This window comes from Pholcus phalangioides, unplaced genomic scaffold (genome assembly GCF_987345545.1).
Source record: "Pholcus phalangioides strain wild (caught in Gottingen) unplaced genomic scaffold, Ppha-v1.0 ptg000001l_1, whole genome shotgun sequence".
In the NCBI taxonomy this organism is placed as follows: Eukaryota; Metazoa; Arthropoda; class Arachnida; order Araneae; family Pholcidae; genus Pholcus; species Pholcus phalangioides.
The window spans coordinates 16,317,580-16,335,937 of record NW_028301594.1 but is presented as its reverse complement, the minus strand read 5'-3'; the positions used below and the strand labels follow the sequence as shown (position 1 = coordinate 16,335,937).

Genomic DNA, 18,358 nt, shown 5'->3' with positions numbered 1-18,358 from the left:
CAGTTTTTTTTTTTTTTTTAAAATCGAAAATGGACTAAATATGCCTTCCGTTTCTGTCTTAAAGAGGTTCCCCATAGTGGGGATTATTATCCACTGGACTATGAATCTGTTCCATTCGAGACAAGTTTCTGTCGCATACACTGTCTGTCTTAGACAAGCTTCACTCTACAGTCGACCTCCCTGTATTTGCGGTTTCCATATTCACAGTTTTTTTTCTTCCTTTATTGAAATTTTTTTTGACAACTCAGCAATCGTCATTCATGTGTTTTGTATACAAAATTTGAGTTGTGCTTGTTTAGGATGGCTCATTCTTCTAGTGCTACTGATAATGCTTTGAAAAGGTAAATAAAAGTGAAAACTTCACAAGAGAAAAATTGGATTTATTGACTATGCTTGGCAAAAGTAAGTCAATACGTGCTGTGGTCTGTTATTACGGAATCAACGAATCTGCGGTGAGATATATCAAGAAAAGGAATCGGAAATTTGTTCAGCTGTAGCTGCACCCAAGGCAGTCAAAACTTTGCAGCGCCTACAGGATCCATGTGTTTCTCGTACAGAAAATGCTGTTTTTTGTGGGTAAAAGACTGATACAAAAAGGTATTCCAATTGATTGTAATATTTTAACACAAAAGGCAAAAAATTTTACTCTTTCGTAAGGAAAGGGCTAGTGAAACGTCTTATTTCATCAGAATTTTATGCAAGTAAAGGTTGGTTCCATAGGTTTAAGAAACGATTCGGATCAATCAATGTAAAAATCACCAGCGATTCAGCTTCTGTCGACCAGGAGGCAGCTAGAAAATTTCCAAAGACTTTGCAGAAAATTATTGAAGAGAAGGGTTATGCACTTCAGCAGGTGTTTAACGCTGACGAAACTACACTGTTTGGGAAAGAATGCTGCAAAGAAGTTAAACAAGAAAAGAAAAGTGAGCTCCTGGTTTTTTTTAAGGCAAGTAGAGTTAGACTTACTATGTAGTTTGGGCAAATGCGTATATGGGTAGCATGATAAAGCCCACCATCATTTTCAAATCTGCGAATTCGTGAGAATTGAAAGGAAGGATAAGCCAAAGCTACCAGTATTTTGGATGAACAATAAAAAGCTTGGACTATGAAAACACTTTTCCTGAATTGGTTAAAACAGTGATTTGTTCTGGAAGTCAGGAGTTACCTTGTTTGTGAATACATGCTATTCAAATTTCTTTTGATGCTGGATTGACCGAGGAGGAATTAATGCAGTTGACTGGTCCTGAAACTGAAGCGGTACCAGATGAAGAAGATTAGGATAAAGAAGTAGAAGACAACTTGACCATAAGTGACATAGCAGAAAAGCTTCGCAAGCTCAAATCAGCAATAGATTATTTTCGTAACATAGATCCCTCTATTTTACGGTCTTCGCATGTAAAAAAATTAGTAGAGGAAGTTAGTACCTTGTCAACAATACTCCAACATACTTGATGATATGGAGAAGAGAAGAAACGGCAAACAGAAAAATCACAACGTTCTTTGAGAAAACATCGCCAACAATCGTTGCACTCTCATTTACATTCCCTTCTATCTCCGCATCACCCTGCCCTTTCTCATGATGTTCAATAAACGAGATATACAAGAAAAAACTATGGTTTCGGTTATTCGCGGATTTCCGTATTCGCGGTGGTCACCCTCGGAATGTAACCCCCGCGAATACGGGGGGGGGGGCGACTGTACATTCATAAACGATTTTTAAAAATTGCTGAGGGTGAAATGAAGGGAAACCCCATGCTAACTTGACATCTGCTTAAGTCGACATGTTTTTTGATATTCTTGGGGTGTTGATTTATCAAGGTTCCACTGTATTAGTTGAATGCAATAAATGGCGTGCTGTACCGCAAATGGGAATCGGAGGACGGGAAGACGTTCCGATGGCAACTCATCTTACCAAGAGGCCGTGTGAAAGAAGTTTTGAATTAGTTGCTCGGAAGCCCGACCGGTGGATATTGCGGCATAACCAACTCTCCCGAAGGCCCGTGAATGATTCTATTGGGACAAGTCCAGGGGATGGAAAAATGGCGCAAGAGTTGCGACGCCTGCGCCGCTCGCGAAGATCCTCCGAAACGCATCCGGGCCCGCCTTCAACGCTACAACGTTGGTGCGCCGTTCGAGAGAATCGCCCTGGACATCCTTGGACCGTTACTCAGAACCTACAATGGTCACAAGTATATACTTGTTGTGATGGACTATTTTACCAAGTGGCCGGAAGCGTATCCCGTTCCTGATCAAGAAGCAGTGACGTTGGCTGAGGTTTTGGTGCAAAATTAGGTGTCTCGATTCGGAGTCCCCCATGTCGATCCATTCCGACAAGGGAAGAAACTTCACTTAATCACTTTTCGGTGATAAGCTTCTAGAAATGGAAAGGACAAAAACTACGCCGCTTCATCCAGAATCTGATGGGATGGTCGAAAGATTCAACAGAACCATCCTGAACCACCTCTCACTCTTCTTGTCGCAGAACCAACAAGATTGGGACGCAAAGTTACTGCTTTTCCTACTGGCCTACCGAACTGCTGTCGACGAGAGCACCGGATTTTCACCAGCGCATATGCTCATGGGCTTCGGCTGCCAGGTGACCTGCTTTTTTGGGTGACCGCCACATGCTCCTCTTCCACCAGAATAATACGTCGAGGGACTCCAGGAGCGCCTCGAGGCTCCGAAAAGATAAAGAACCGCTATGATGCGAAGCCCATGTCTCACGACTTCAAGGAAAAAGACCTCGTCTGACTCTGGAACCCGAAGCGCCGGAAAGGACTTTGTCCGAAACTCCAGACATCTTGGGACGGATCCTACAGAGTCGTGAACAAACTGAACGATGCGGTAATTCAAAGAACTCCATCGTGGCTCCCTACCACAGTGGGTGACTGGGTGACAAAGTACGACCCGCCGGCTTGAAGATTGAATGGTCGAGACGAACACTTCTAAAAGGGGGGATGTTACGAAAAATATCGTAGCATAATTTGTAAATCCTCTCAAACTTGCCGTTGTCCTGTTGCCAAACGAAAAACGCAAAGCTACGGCGCAAAACATCCAGACTTTTCTGGAATATTGATTTTCTGCCCGTCCGGTAGTGCAGCCAACTTGGAAACTGTAGAACGAAGTTTTCTGGAATAATTCGTTTTTCTCAAAGATTCGACCGTACCTATAAATAGCGAGGCGATAACAAGAGAAGTTACAAAGTTGTTGGATTTTAAGTTCGAAAAGAGAACTCTGATCTAGTTAGCGTGTATCTCTGCTTGTAAATACATGTAAAAATTGCTGTTCTGTGAATACAGTTGTAACGTCCTGCAAAGTGTTTCCATCCTCTGCTTATTTCAAGGACTTGTGAGAACAGTATGCCCCTAGTGTTACTTATGGTAAGTACGATTATAGGTATATAAAATATAGTAGCCTCTCGAAACTTCGAGGTTCCGGGTAATCCGCGGCTCTGGAGTTTATCAAAATTCCTTTTCGAAACTTCCCTGTTGAGTTTTGTTTTATTTTGTCCCTTTTTTCTCACGAATGTGAGTAATTTCAGTTGAAAGGAGGTCTTCATTCCTAGACAGATCACTGGTGGATCCCTATGCTCCTGTACTGTAAAATTTTTACAGTGCAAAAAAATTAATACCCCCCTCCCCCGTGAACCTTCCTTGACCAGAGTCTATGATCATTGCAATGAATTAAGCCGTTGAATGAAGAGCAAAATTGGTAGAACCCCTTTTCCCCCCTCTCAGAAAGCTGTTTAATATTACTTTTTCGGATAATCTGAGTTTTCAGTAGGCTGATCCGAGGTAGTGTTGGGCTCGCTCACCTCGAATTATTGACTCCACTGTACACATATAGCTACACGCTACACTTTCCGGCAGGCACCAAATTTTGAGAAACTACCTCAGAGGAATGTTTGCGAGGTATCTGTTGTTTAGGTAGGTGAGATTAACTGGACTATACATCAAATCGGTGGTGCCATTAAAAAGAGATTTCTGTGAAGCTAAACGCCGAAATTACCGTATTTCCCTGCGTATAATCTGAGGATTACACGTCAAAAAACGTCGGAATTTTTCAGTGGATTATAAACCTCTGCATCTTATTTACGTTAGACATTTACTACGAAAGTGTGTATGCATTCCATCATTAAAAATCATCAAATGAGGAGGGGGGAGAGGGGGTTCATTATGATAACTCCGCACAGCTTTTGAACCAAAGACTTCTAGGAAAAGTTCAAGAGTAGCACCGTACACTTTGACTTAGCCCGTGTGCTTTTGTTTGTTTGGTAAAGTGAAACAGATCCTGAGGGCAACGATCTCGAACCAATGACAAAGTACTAAAAAACCTAAGTTTTGAACTGGTTACACTACGCTGGAGGAGACTTTTTCCACCACGAGCATGGAAAAATTAATCGCGCGTTGCGATAAGCGTTTGAATTCCCTGAATAATTTTGCAGAAAAAAGTAATGTTGTATTTTTTAATATACAACGCAGCGTGAGGGGTGGCTAGAGGATAAAATCTCTATCCGTGTGGGACCTATTTTTGGCTCCCCCACCCACGTATTTTTTTTGTCGGCAAAGCTTTTCCACTCCAATTTGACGCCCCTTCTAGAGCAGCGCCCCGTATAACGTAGGTATGTATTTCAAATATTCACAGAAAATTGTATTTTATTCGTTACAGTAGACTCTCGAATATCCGGCCTAATTAAAAAAGAATATTAAAACTCCGGTCTATTCGGCTTTTTTGTTGTCCGGCCTGCCCTTCCGCCATATTAGGACGAATTGTTGGGAGTCTACTGTACATTTTTACTCACCTTCGTAAGAATGAAATTATCAATGGAAAAAGTAAATAAAAAGCAAAATGATCGAAAATACTTCTGGTTTATTTAATGTGATTGATAGTTTTTATGAAACCTTTTTGACCATCTACCATAGTGTTTCCGAAAGTATGCACCACTGCTCCTATGGCTTCGCGGTAAGCTGGAGATATGGATTTGTGTGCCTATTTATGCTTTGGAGTGGTTCTCTGTATGGGGGAAAATATCTACCAAACTATTCTGGGGAGTCGCAGATAGACCATGAATTGGGTAATGGAGCCGCAGGTCACAAAAGTTTGAGAACTACTGAACTACCATGTGGTATCGGCAGCACTGCATGCGTGGCCCTCAGACTAGGATGTTTGGCCAGCCTTCTGATCATAGTTTTCACGGGCCCCCACCATAGTGGGAAAACCAGAAAATGATAAGAATCGTCCCGGGCTCCTAGTCTGGAGCCCAATCAGGCCCACCCTTGTAAGGTCCCATTGCTGCACTTTTATAATTTTGTTAGGCAATGTCTTGTTGGCAGGTGTCGGTATTTTTGGCAAGTATTTCTGCCGACGTCACCCGGTTGCCCCCCCCCCCTCCGCCCCTTTGCATCGTTTCCTTTGGTATTAATCCTTTTGTTGGTTCGATGTTAAAAGTCCATCTTTCGTGTTGCTACAGCAGCGCATATGCTATGCCTGGTGGTGCCTTGAAGTCCCTGCTTGTCTCGGCAGAAACAAAAAAAGGGGGGTAATTCTGTTATGTGCTAGGATGGGCAAAACGTGTTGTGCTATACGCATCTCAACTCTTCTTCCAACCTGGAACTGAAATCGCTAACAGCATCACTTGTAGGGGGAAAAAGTATTTGAAAAATAAAAACTGTTGTGCTGGTTTAGTAATTTATTGCTATTTATTTTTATTGTTTGGCTGCAGTGCAATCGCTCAGTATGATGCGTCTGGAAGAATCCCAAGAATCGTTTAATGGGACGAGAATACTGCACGTGCGAAGGAACCAAGATATAGGAGAGAATTGTCCGCGTATTTTGTAAATTCCGCTAGTGCAAAGACCTGAAACTCTATGTTTGACACGAGGTTAACAGCGTTTGGAGGGGGGGGGGGGATTGACTGTGCGATGATGAATTTTTTTTTTTTGGAGGGAGAAGGAGTGTTAAAAAAGTTTATCAGTAGATCGTCGTCTGATTCGTCGTGGACTCATCGCTCCCGTCCCATTTTCTTACTTGGAATCATTTTCTTAAGTATAACAAGCGCAACTCGTAGGTTTTGATTTTTCTTTCAATATTCGTGAGCATTCTTCCACTTGTAAAAAGAGTCTTCATAAATACCCTTGCTCATGCTCCATACACCTAATGCACGACCTGTACGTGTCTTTTTTTTTTCAGAGGCGAGGGCATAAGGGGCCGTGTGTCCCGCATTCTCCAAGACGATTAAAAAAATTGAAAAACAATTGCCCAAAAATTTAAAATATCGAGAAAAAAAAAATTACCTTCCTCTGTTATACTATAATGAGATCCCATTAACTTGAAATGCTTTTTCAAGGTCAAGTATCAGAATGTTTTTCCATGGAAAAAATTCCCTGTCTCCCTCTCCCCCCCCCCCCCCGTTTATTTTTTCCCTGTGATCCGAGTTACGAATAGAAAGATATCCACTAAAATTGCACCATATTGCAAAAATCCGAACAATTAGTATGAAACTAGGCATATATACTGTGTATAATACCCGGCGCTGCCCGGGTTTTCTTCAATGAGGCTTTTTTGGATCACGTGATATCTCCCTCTCTTTTTCTTGAGGGACATACAAACCGTGTCCAAGTTAACCAATATGGCGACCTGCGCGATTCATGAAATAAACAAATCTAGATTTACACAGAAACGTAGAAATGAATATATATTTTTCTTTTTTTAAGGGGCACTAGGTATTTCGATCCCCGACCCCTTCCCCCCCCCCCGAACTTCAAGGTATCCATCTGTCTGTTCCAGCTTCCAAAAATCCTTAGTTAAAGCTGTGGAATTTTTTTCGATGCACTTTTCACGGGCTCATAACTAATTTTAAAATATCCTAACCCACATGAATTTATGCAAATAAATATCAAAAGAGACAATATGGAGACATTCATTTTCATACTTGAGAAGATATAAATGAAATCAATGATATTGCTCGAATATCCAACTCAAAAGAATAGGTTTGGCTAATTACTTCATATTTAATCTCCTGGGCTTCGTATATCTCTAAGCGAACTCAATATTTCAAAAATCGAGGATTAAATACAATTTTTAAAATTATTGATGGGGCTGAAAATCCCACTAATTTCCGCATTTCTACAGTAAAATCGACAATTTTATCACTGATTTCTATGAGGATCACCCTTTTCCTGACTCTCAAAGCGATGCTGATGATGATTATGACGTCTATTCAAAAAGCCTCATTACTGAGAGTATATTGAAAAAGTGGCAAACCATTACAAAGGATAAACTATTATACATATAGTAACAGGATTAGAGAAGTGACAAACCTTTGTAAAGGCATATACACGTCTGAAACGCATTGCTAGGAAACCACGGTAACCAAAGTAAACGTTCGGAAAGTGATTGTTGAGGCCCAAAAACCATTGTTGCCGGACAGTTTTTTGCCCATTTGGGGCATTTGCCCTGGGCTGACGAAATTTTAAAGTAGCCTATCGTTCAAGTCGGATCCCATTTGGTATATATGCAAAATTTGGCGACGATCGATCTAAAATTGTAGATTTGTATAGAGAACATACACACACACAGACAGACAGAAAATCAATTTTATATATAAGATATACGGAAGACTGGATGTTGTGAAGATATTTATTATTTCAGATGTTAATTTTTTTAAGGAAGGAAAAAACTCATCTCTGCCTCTACCGGGAGTCGAACCCGGGTCCCTCGATTGCCGGACGAGTGCTCTGACCACTAAGCTACAGAGGAGATAGAGATTTTCCTTCGCTAGAGCGTATATATGCTTCCTTCCTTAAAAAATTAACATCTGAAATAATAAATATCTTCACAACATCCAGTCTTCCGTATATCTTGTATTAACAAGTGGAGAGCGACGTTCATGTCATAAATTTTATATATATAGATATCTATTCTATATATATAAAATTGATTTTCTGTCTGTCTGTCTGTGTGTGTGTCTGTATGTTCTCTATACAAATCTACAATTTTAGATCGATCGTCGCCAAATTTTGCATATATACCAAATGGGACCCGACTTGAACGATAGGCTACTTTAAAATTTCGTCAAAGCAGGGCAAGTGCCCCAAATGGGCGAAAAACTGTCTGGCAACAATGATTTTTGGGCCTCAACAATCACTTTCCGAACGTTTACTTTGGTTACCGTGGTTCCCTAGCAATGCGTTTCAGACGTGTATATGCCTTTACAATGGTTTGTCACTTCTTTAATCCTGTTAGTATATGTATAATTGTTTATGCCTTTATAATGGTTTGCCAATACTTTCAATACTATACATACTACTATTCAATACAATTACATTTCAATACTCTCAGTAGTGAGGCTTTTTGAATAGACGTCATAATCATCATCAGCATCGCTTTGAGGGTCAGGAAAAGGGTGAGACTCATAGAAATCACTGTTAAAATTGCCGATTTTACTGTAGAAATGCTGAAATTTGGTGGGGTTTTCCGCCACATCAATAATTTTAAAAATTGCATAGAATTCCCGATTTCTGAAATATTGTGTTTGCTTAGAGGTATACTAAGCCCAGGAGATTGAATATGAAGTAATTAGCCGGACCTACTTTTGAGTTGGGTATTCATGTAATAACATTGATTTCAACTTTTTATTTATATCTTCTGAAGAATGAAAATTAATATCTCCGTATTATCTTCTGATATTCAACTGCATCAATTCATACAGTTTAGGTTGTTTTAAAATTAATTATGGGCCCATAAAAAGTACATCGAAAAAATTCCACAGCTTTAATTAAGCATTTTTGAAACCTGAAACAGACAGATAATTAACTTGAAGTTTGGGGGGGGGGGATAGAAATACATAGTGCCCCTTAAAAAAGGATAGAAAAGTATATATTCATTTCTATGTTTCTTTAAATCTAGATTTGTTTATTTCATTATTTCATGAGTCGCACAGGAAGTCGCCATATTGGTTAACTTAGACACGGTTTGCATGTCCCTCAAAGAAAGAGGGAGATATCACGTGTTTCTAACAGCCTCATTGAAGAAAACCCGGGCAGCGCCGGGTATAATAGCTATTATATATATATATAGATATAGATAGATATAGATAGTAGAAAAGGCTCATTCTCGCGTCACACAAAAAATTTGAACCAAGTCGAGCCAAAAGTGTTTTCGGATGGACTATTTTGTACTGCATTTGTCTTCAAGGCCGTCTCAACACATGGGCTGACCCGGGCCGTGCCCGTGGGAGGTTTCTCTTATTACAGGAAGAGCCTCTATCGACCTTGCATAGCAATCAGCATAAATTGTGTCAGGCTTGCAAAGCCACCCACACCACATATCGCTCAGCCAGGGGATCCATGATATTAATTGGACAACTTGTTTTACGAGCGAAACTACTTTCATTCCTCATAGAATACGGGCCGCTATGCGATCGTGTTGGCATCACGAAAACCAAAGTTCGAATTCCACTGACGGCGTAGTGGTTGTCGGCTGAAGTTGGTTTTCGTTTTCTGTTGTTTTCAACTTTAAGGCGCGAATGCGCGAGCCGATCTCCTATTTAAAAAAGTCTCTCCACAGAGAGCAATCAGGCCTGCAACATTTAAAGTTCACGCATAACACGACAGGCAAAATAGACAGCCGAGTGGTTTGCATCCTGATTCTGAATACAAATGGCAGAATTTCTAAAACATTTAACAAGCATTCCTCAGAAACAAACTTCACGTTAGGCACAGACACGGCACATTCCGACATGCACCAATTCGTCAGTAGTTGGAGTTCCTCAAAGGAATATTTACGAGGTGCATGTGCGGTTTAGTACTTGTAATAATGGTTGTCTCGAGATCTTGTGACATTGAACATTGTAGGACCGGACACACCCCGCTTCCCATCTCAAGGAGATATCGAAGCGTTCCCGAAAGATGGGTGCATCCGGAATTTTATTAAATATGTATATGTATATATAGCTTTATAAATTTGTATAACAGAATAACAAGTCCAATTACAGGAGTATAAATCAACGGAATAATTATGATGGACAACGGGATGTCCATTATTTTTATTCGGGAAGTTTGATTCGAGATGCAACATGGGCGGAGATACGCCCCCCCCCCCCCATCGTCTTAGGTGGAGCTGATTTAGGGCCCTTTCACACGAATCGGATGCGGGCGGTCCGGAAGTTAACTATTGGTACATACGGAGCCTTTCAGACGATGCGGAATGCGCCCGCAAGTTGGAAGTGTTAGTGCGGGTCCGGATGGCGTCCGCATGTGTCAAAACCTAAGTGCGGGATCCGCATCCGCACATACAGGTTTTGTACATTTTTATTATATGGAGCTGTTCACACTACGTGGGTCCGGGTCGAATTCGCCCGCATTTTTGTCTACTTTTAAAGATGATCTTGCATTTAATTTTTTTAATTATTTGCCATAAATACCTTAAAACACCATATGAAGGTCCCTGTTCATCAAAAGAATATACCCACATACGTCTATCCATCCGTTTCCTTCTGAGATAAAGGAGATATAGCAACTTTAACTTCCTACGTGTTACATACTTTAACACTAGAATTTTTTATTAAAATTATTTAAAAATTTTTTGTGGCATAAAACAGGGGTAAATTTTTCTAAAGTTGCATGTTGTCAAAGTTAAAATTCAATAAAATATAACCATCAATTAAAATCCTAAAAGCTTGTGTTAAAGTACCTTATACTCGGATGTTTTTGTGCCACTTTTTGAGGCTTTTCCTTAATATCTTCCCTTATGCTTTGCCTAAGCTGCTGGGGATTTTACTAAAGGCAGCCTCACATCTCCGATTTCGATTTCTGGTTTTAAAAAAAAATTATGATGATAAGGAAAGGACAGCGAATTTTTTTGGCGGGGCACATAGTCGTCACCACCCAGGAGGTGACTACGTGCCATCACTTTTTCTTGCCTGTCACACCTATTTTTATTGAATTCCAGTTGTTAACTTTACTTGGAACCCTTTGAAAAAATTATTTCCGCCCAAAATTAGGTCATTTTTGAATTTTTAAATAATCTCTGAAACCTAAAAAATCAGTTTATTGACATTTTTAAGTAAAGAAAGCATTTATTTTCACTTTTTTTGAGCTCATATGATCTTCGGTTAGAGAATTCAGCTTACAATACAATGAATACAACCGTATGACACAAGCTTCATGTATCTGCATTATTCGGAGGTACCTTTATTTTTTTAAACGTGTTCAGATTTTTTTTAAACTCATTAGTTGATTAAGAATCGATCACTTCAGATCGTAAGTGATTCCATTCGTTAGCCGTAACAGCCATCTCGTCGTTTTATAACCTATGGGTTTATTATCCACCTCAGTCCTCAAGGTCATTTTGAATCTTACATTTTCATCTGTGGAACTGCTTGCTGTCGACAGAATTCTTGAATTGAAGAAAATTCAGAAATTATTAAAAAAAACAATTCCAGATATGGTGGAAATTATTGCGACTTAAATGCGAAATTAATGCGGCCCCCCCCCAAAAAATCGCAGAGCCCCGTGCGACCGCACCTGTCCCACATCCTTAAGGGCGGCTCTGATTCCCATACATGCAGATCAACAGCTGTCTGGTGAGCCAACACGTTCTATAGCAGAAAGCCCCGCTCGAAGCTTCGACGTCACTGAAGTCGTCCATTTCATCTGTAGCCATTGAATATAGCAGTCGGACGTATGCAAAATCTTTACTTTTTTTGCAGTATATTCAATGACTATAAGTGAAATGGACGACTTCAGTGACGTCATGAGCTTCGCGCGGAGGCTTTCTGCTATAGACGATGGTAGGGTCATACAGCAGAGAATTTGTTCCTCTTTCATCGTCGAAACGCGAACACAATAAATGAAAACACGAAAAAACCCAAATGAATCAAAACACGAACAAAAAACAAAATTGATAAAAACACGAACGAAGCAAAAAGAACGAGGAAAACAAATATGACGTCTTCACAGGCCATCACACAACTGACGAAAATCTGAAAGGTTGGATTTTTTTTTTGTGACAATAAGGCGTGTTACGTCAGATTTCATAATCCGACACATTCCCACCTCACGTCAGCACAGTGTGAACGTACCTACAGAAGACTCATTGGTGGAATTTATATCGCGCGCATTTCTACGTGGTCCTATGTCACGTCAGAGTAGTGTGCACGGATTTTTGCGTGTTACGTCGGATTACGTCATCATCACAAATTTTACCATGTCACGTCAGCACAGTGTGATCGTACGTACAGAATACTCATTGGTGGGATTTTATATCACACGCATTAACGTGTGGTACCACGTCACGTTAGCGTAGTGTGTTTTAGCCTCATCAGTGAGTTAATACCAAATGTTTACGACATCAAGAACTAATTTTGAGGTTCTCTGTGAACATTTGCTTTATAGACTTTTCTTAAACTGCTGTTTATTGCGTGTCCGGAAAATTCACCGCCGGAAAATTCACCACTAGGAAAATTCACCGACAACAGTTCGACGTGAATCAGTTAGCGTGGGAGTGAGTGATTGAGTTACTGAGTCAGTGAGAGAGGGGTGAGTGAATGATTAAGTGATTGAGCGAGTGACCTAATGAGTGAGTGAATGATTAAGTGATTGAGCGAGTGACCTAGTAGTGTCACAAATGATTGATTCACTCACTCGCTCATGGACTCAGTAGCTCGCTCGCTCACTCACTGACTCAGTAACTCAATCGCTCACTCCCTCGCTTTCTGACTCGCATCGACCTGTTGTCGGTGAATTTTCCTAGCTGTGAATTTTCCGGTGGTTAATTTTCCTAGCGGTGAATTGCATGGCGGTGAATTTTCCGTAAACCTGTTTAGTGTCTTCCACAAGTGAGGCAGAGACTTGAGGAGGTTATGTTATGGTCCCATCTTATTCAATCCTTTAAAATTTTGCGTGTCGGAATTATGCCCCATGATTCTACACTTCTCAAAAAGAAATGTTGAAGTGATGCTGAAAAAATTGCTTTATGTTCGTTTTTCGTGAGGTATCATAATGGGGATAATTGCAAACTTTTTTATTCCCAGATATTTTTCCGGGCAGGCACATTGTGCTACTTAGAAATGAAGAGAGATGAGAAGCTGAATGATGTAATCGTTTCTTTCCAAGCGTTCTGCAGGGGATATCTGGCGCGTTCTGCATGTAATAAACGCAAAGTAAGTTTTGCAGTGTATTGAATACTTTCATTATTTACTGTTATATAGGAAAGTACTCCAAAAACGATCCTCAAGCTCTATTCATTTTTTCATTTGCTTTAAATTTTTTTTCTTTAGGTCCAAGAATTGGCCATCCGTTGCATACAGAGAAACGTCCGCAAATTTGTTGCAATCCGAAGCTGGTCCTGGTGGAGATTGTACGTGAAGGTTTTGCCTGTACTCAACGTGCATCGTACAGAAGAGGAACTTAGAGTTAAAAGTGTGAGTGAAACATAGAAAAGGAACTTAATGGTTCGCTTATACCAGACGTCTTCAACCTTTTTCAGTCGCGAGCACTGCCTTTACCCAGGGGCGTAGCCAGAAATTTCGTTCGGGGGGGGGGAATCACTTTCATTTCGGGGGGGGGAACCAAAGTGACAGAACAATGGATTTGGCCATCTTTTTCCCTTTTTTCGGTCATTTTCTCACATTTCGGGGGGGGGACCAGACCCCCAAGTCCCCCCCCCCCGGCTACGCCCTTGCCTTTACCCATCATCAAAAGAAGAGCACCCTTACGACAAGTTTGACATACGAATGCATGAAATCATGATGATTTCAATCGTCCTTTGCAATTTGTATAAGGTGTTTTGTTGGAACATTGATCAAGAGCTCGCGAGCACGAAATCGGAAAAGAGCATCGCGCACCCTGGGTATTTCAAGAAGCACCGTGGTGCTCGCGAGCAACGGGTTGAAGATGCCTGGCTTATACATTTAACACGTTAAGCGCCGCTCATCGATCACCCCCCTCCCTTGATGCGAATTGATGTAATGTAGCTGTCTGTATGCACTGAATCAGAAAAGCACAATAATCCTAGTAAGGAAGTTTTTTTTTTCATTTACTTGATTTTTTTTAATCTTCCTGTCTCGTCAGCGATTTAATAAAAAGTTTAACAACAAAGTACATTTTTGGCGACTTTCTGCTGGGAAAAGCTAGAATGCCTTTAGAGCTAGAAATGGAAATTCAGCCAGAACAAAGCGGCGTTTAAAGTGCTAATTATCAACATGAAATATTTTCGGATTTTCTTAGGAAATTTAGAGCTAGAATTTAAAAAAAGATTTCAATCTAGATTTTTCTTCCTTGACATATATGTACAGGAAGAATTGGAAGTTTTGAAATCGAAGTTGGAACGAGTTGAAAAAGAAAGAACAGAAATTAAGCAGTTGAACGAAAAACTAGAAGCAAAGGTAAGTCTTGTGCATTATCGTTTCTAGAAATGCGATGGTCTAAAAACTTTTGTGTTAACTCCGATTCTTTATTTCTGCGATGATTTCAATTGCTAAATGTGGTGTGCTACTATAAAAAGATTCAAGTTGGGAATTCCGATGGTGAAACTGTTGAGTTGTAGATGACACGGAAAATGGTACGAAGTTTCACGATTTGTCATGTTATTGTTGACGTTATGTGCCGTCAGTGGCCTACGTTAGGTCAGTGGTTCTCAAACATTTTCCACCCACGTTTCTCTTGTCTTATTTATCGTGCATCCTCAGCTCCTCGGAACAGAGGTTCCAACGTTTTTGTTCACGCTGAACACTTGGCATAGGCTGAGATACGCCCCCCCCCCCCATCGTCAAAAGTGGAGTCGATTGATCTATAGTCCGTTTCAGGTTAACTTTGCAGTGAAGAGGAAGCTACGAGGGAACCTCATCACTCGTTGCTATAGCAACAAAAGCCTCTTAACCTATGTATCGATGCGCGACCTCGGTAAGGTAAGGACGATTTCTAGGATATCGCGCCAAAATGTTGTGGTTGCTATGAATTTTTGATGATGGTAACCAATATTTTGTTGTGATTTAAAAATTTCGAACGAAGAAACATCGGTTCAAAACGATATTTTTTCGTTATTTTTTTTCAAAATCATTAAAAAAAATTGAAATATTCTTTATAAATGATTATAATAAAACTCCGATTTATGGGAACTATATTTTGTGGCGAAGGAGTACACTGTCTACCTTTCTCTCCACTGCAAAGTTAACCTGAAACGGACTATAATGTATATATGTATATGTACTTATATATATGAATTGGCATCATCATCGTGCCCCCTAGACTTCCAGGTCTATCTCCGCCTATGACACTTGATAATTTCGTATAATCGTAGTGTTCACGCTGAACATTTTATGATTATACGAGATTACCGAGGAACCCTAGCCGGAACCTGGGGATGTACGCTACTATAACGAGTTTCTCCAATGCCTTCAATAGCCGCTTCGTACACATCGCGAATCACGTCTCAGGGTTTCTGAACGCATAGGCACTAGTTAGTTAACGCTTGGCGTAGTGATGACGATAACGAAGATCGCTAGTAACGCTTTGAGAAAAATCAACCTTCAACGATGGTGACATAAATCTATCCCAAAATGCACCGCAAACATGTTTGTAACGCGGGCATAACGACATCAGCGTAATAGACCCCTCCCCCCCGGACCTCTTGTGGGAATAGGGGCCTCCGATGACCTTGCATAGAAACTGGCATCGCTTATATCGGACTAGTACAGTCGATGCTCGGTATAACGATTGCACTTCGTCCCTTCAAAACGGACGTTATATTGGGGGGGGGACGTTATATCGAAAGTGAAATATGTATGATAGCTCTATGAAAACATTTGGGACTTAAATTACCGGTCGTTGTAATGGAATGGTTGCTATAACGCGGGGTCATTATGACGAACTTCGACTGTACATTGCTACACCCGAAGTCTCCCTGTCCCCATTGCTTCAAGTTAGAAATTAGAAATTCGATAAATAGTAATTAGTTTTCTTTAAGCTTGATTTGGTCATCTTCGGTGTCGATGTAATGTGGTCAAAATTGGCGAGACCAATAGCTCGATTGCCATCGTTTTTCGTGATATTCCGTTAAAAATTGTTGTTAGGTTTGCATTATGGTAATATTAATAAATTTCCACCATCCCTGCCTTTTTTATTTTTGTTGAGGAAAGAATGGATACGACTTCGTCTTGAGGGTGAAATAAATCTTTCTCCATAAAAAAAAAAAAATGCTGTATGCGTTAAAGCCCTAGATTGGTGTACAAGTTAAAAATACCCGGTTTTTTTTTTAAACTCTGTTTACCCTTAACGATGAGTAGGGTGTTGGGTATTAGGAAACATTTTCTGCTGAGGAGGGAAAAATTACACGGCACAGCAAAACGGTCTTCTATGTCGTCTACTTTTTTGGGTTTATAAATTGCTCTGTTTGAACAGTATTTCCTCCTCAAGGTCGTATTACGATTTTTATACTTGAAGATTAACGTAGGTTCCCCCCCCCCCTTCTCATCACCACCGAAAGTTTATGGCTTGTTGATGAGGCCGAGAAATAACGGGCCAAGAAAATGAAGCGTTTGTTGTGAGCGTGAATTGTTATAAGTTCAACTGAAGCTCCTTGGCTGGGAGCCCGTTATGATGTCTTATGACGCACGTGGTTGGTGTGACGTAATTGCTGAGGGTGCACATCATGCAAAATTATTGAATGACTATTTATCAATTTAGTGTGCAGTTTACGTACCTAATAATAAGTATAAATTACTTGGATGTAATACGCGAGTCAGAATTAGCATAGAATAAATTATCTATCTGTATGTGCGGTCATTCAGTATAGATTAGGGTGCCTCAAGGTGAAATTCACACGATTACTGGAAATACGGTTTTGCCGTATGCTTGTAAAGGCGAGACCGGCAGAATGTATCGATACTGGAAATGGTTCATTATAGATTGTAACACAGATTGCCTTTTCATGGTCATGAATCTAGTAGCATAAGTCGGGATATAGTATTTTAATAATGTTTGTCGCCTTTCTTTACAGCAAGATGGCTAGGGGAATCATTTAAACCTAGATTGGTACCTAAAGAATATATGCTTAATGATACCTATACGAATTACATCTCTTAGACATAGAGGCACCATTCCAAGGTTAATCTAGAGGTTCATAACCTTTATGTGCTCGGGCGTATGTGTAATTTTTCGTGTGGAAGAAACGGCTTGGGTGCCATTTTTTGTTCATAAATGAATGAATGAGTGAATGAATGTTCAGAAATGCCATTGCGGGTCGTGTTAGTTACGGTATTTCTGTTATGGATGGAGGGTAAAACATCGATAGCCTATTCAGAAAATGTGTTGATGTGTGAATCGATCTTTATGAGCATTAATTGGCATTTTCAGTGAATTTTATTCTATTTCTTTTATATATTACATTTGATTTCACGTGCTATATCGTATTTCACCGTATATGGATCGGTCCCTTACCAATCGATCCTGGAGACACCAGTATCGATTGGTAAGGGACAATTGGTAAGGGGATTGGTAATACTGGTGTCCCCAGGATCGATTGGTAAGGGACAACTCAAGGTTGTAGTGTCGCAAGGAATTTTTCTCTAATAGGGTTGCGAATAAATGGAATGGCTTACCCCCGAGAATAGTGAATTATCACACAACACGTTCAAAAGATATATGATAAACATATTTTGATAAATCGAGAAGCTAGCCATTCTTAGATAAGACAACCATAAATATTTTTTACGGGCAGTGTATTATATTTTATCATGTATATGTACTTTTTAATTTTTATAATTGCTATTTTAATTGGAGATTACTGTATTTTAGAAATATATGGCATCCATATTTGTTACGAGTATCTTTTTTTGCAGCCACCTCTTTGAGCATTTTGCCTGTCGTGGCCTTGTATCTGTATAAACAGTCGAATCCCGTTATAACGAACTCCAAAAGACCGGACAAATCGCTTCGTTATAACGCAGGGAGGTGTAGTATTAATTCCGTCCCGCCAACTGGGTACAGCATCTGTGCAGCACCATCAGGAGGTCCCCGGGCCAAGCATTGCTCTGAGAGCCCCCCCCCCCCCCCCACACACACACACAAGTTGGGCAAAATTGATGATTATTGTTATGCAAAGTCATTTAAGCGCACTCCCCAAAGCAGAATGTTTTTCATTGTTCTGCAACGACCCCTCGGCCGACGAAATGTTCTGGAGTAAAAACTCCCATAATAGTGTTTACATTTTTCTTAAAATTCTTCCAGATTGGTCTGCAGTAGCATTGATTGTTTTGTGATGTACGTCGCAGGCTTCTTCGTATTCTGCTTTGTGAGTTCTCACCCGGACTGTGCCCAAGTGAGCCCATGCATTAAGATGGCCCTCCGTGAAAGGATTA

At 40.3% G+C, this 18,358-nt stretch overlaps 1 protein-coding gene across 2 annotated transcripts in view; it reads left to right on the top strand.

Moving 5' to 3' along the window:
* The window catches only part of LOC149089960 (unconventional myosin-XVIIIa-like), a 105,159-nt gene that overhangs the window by 44,891 nt on the left and 41,910 nt on the right, over positions 1 to 18,358 (top strand). For both annotated transcript variants that reach the window (XM_089231455.1, XM_089231463.1), the window contains exons 18-20: positions 13,034 to 13,162; positions 13,280 to 13,423; positions 14,297 to 14,386. In XM_089231455.1, the coding sequence (XP_089087581.1) occupies positions 13,034 to 13,162; positions 13,280 to 13,423; positions 14,297 to 14,386 (363 nt within the window). The remainder of the gene's footprint in view (positions 1 to 13,033; positions 13,163 to 13,279; positions 13,424 to 14,296; positions 14,387 to 18,358) is intronic.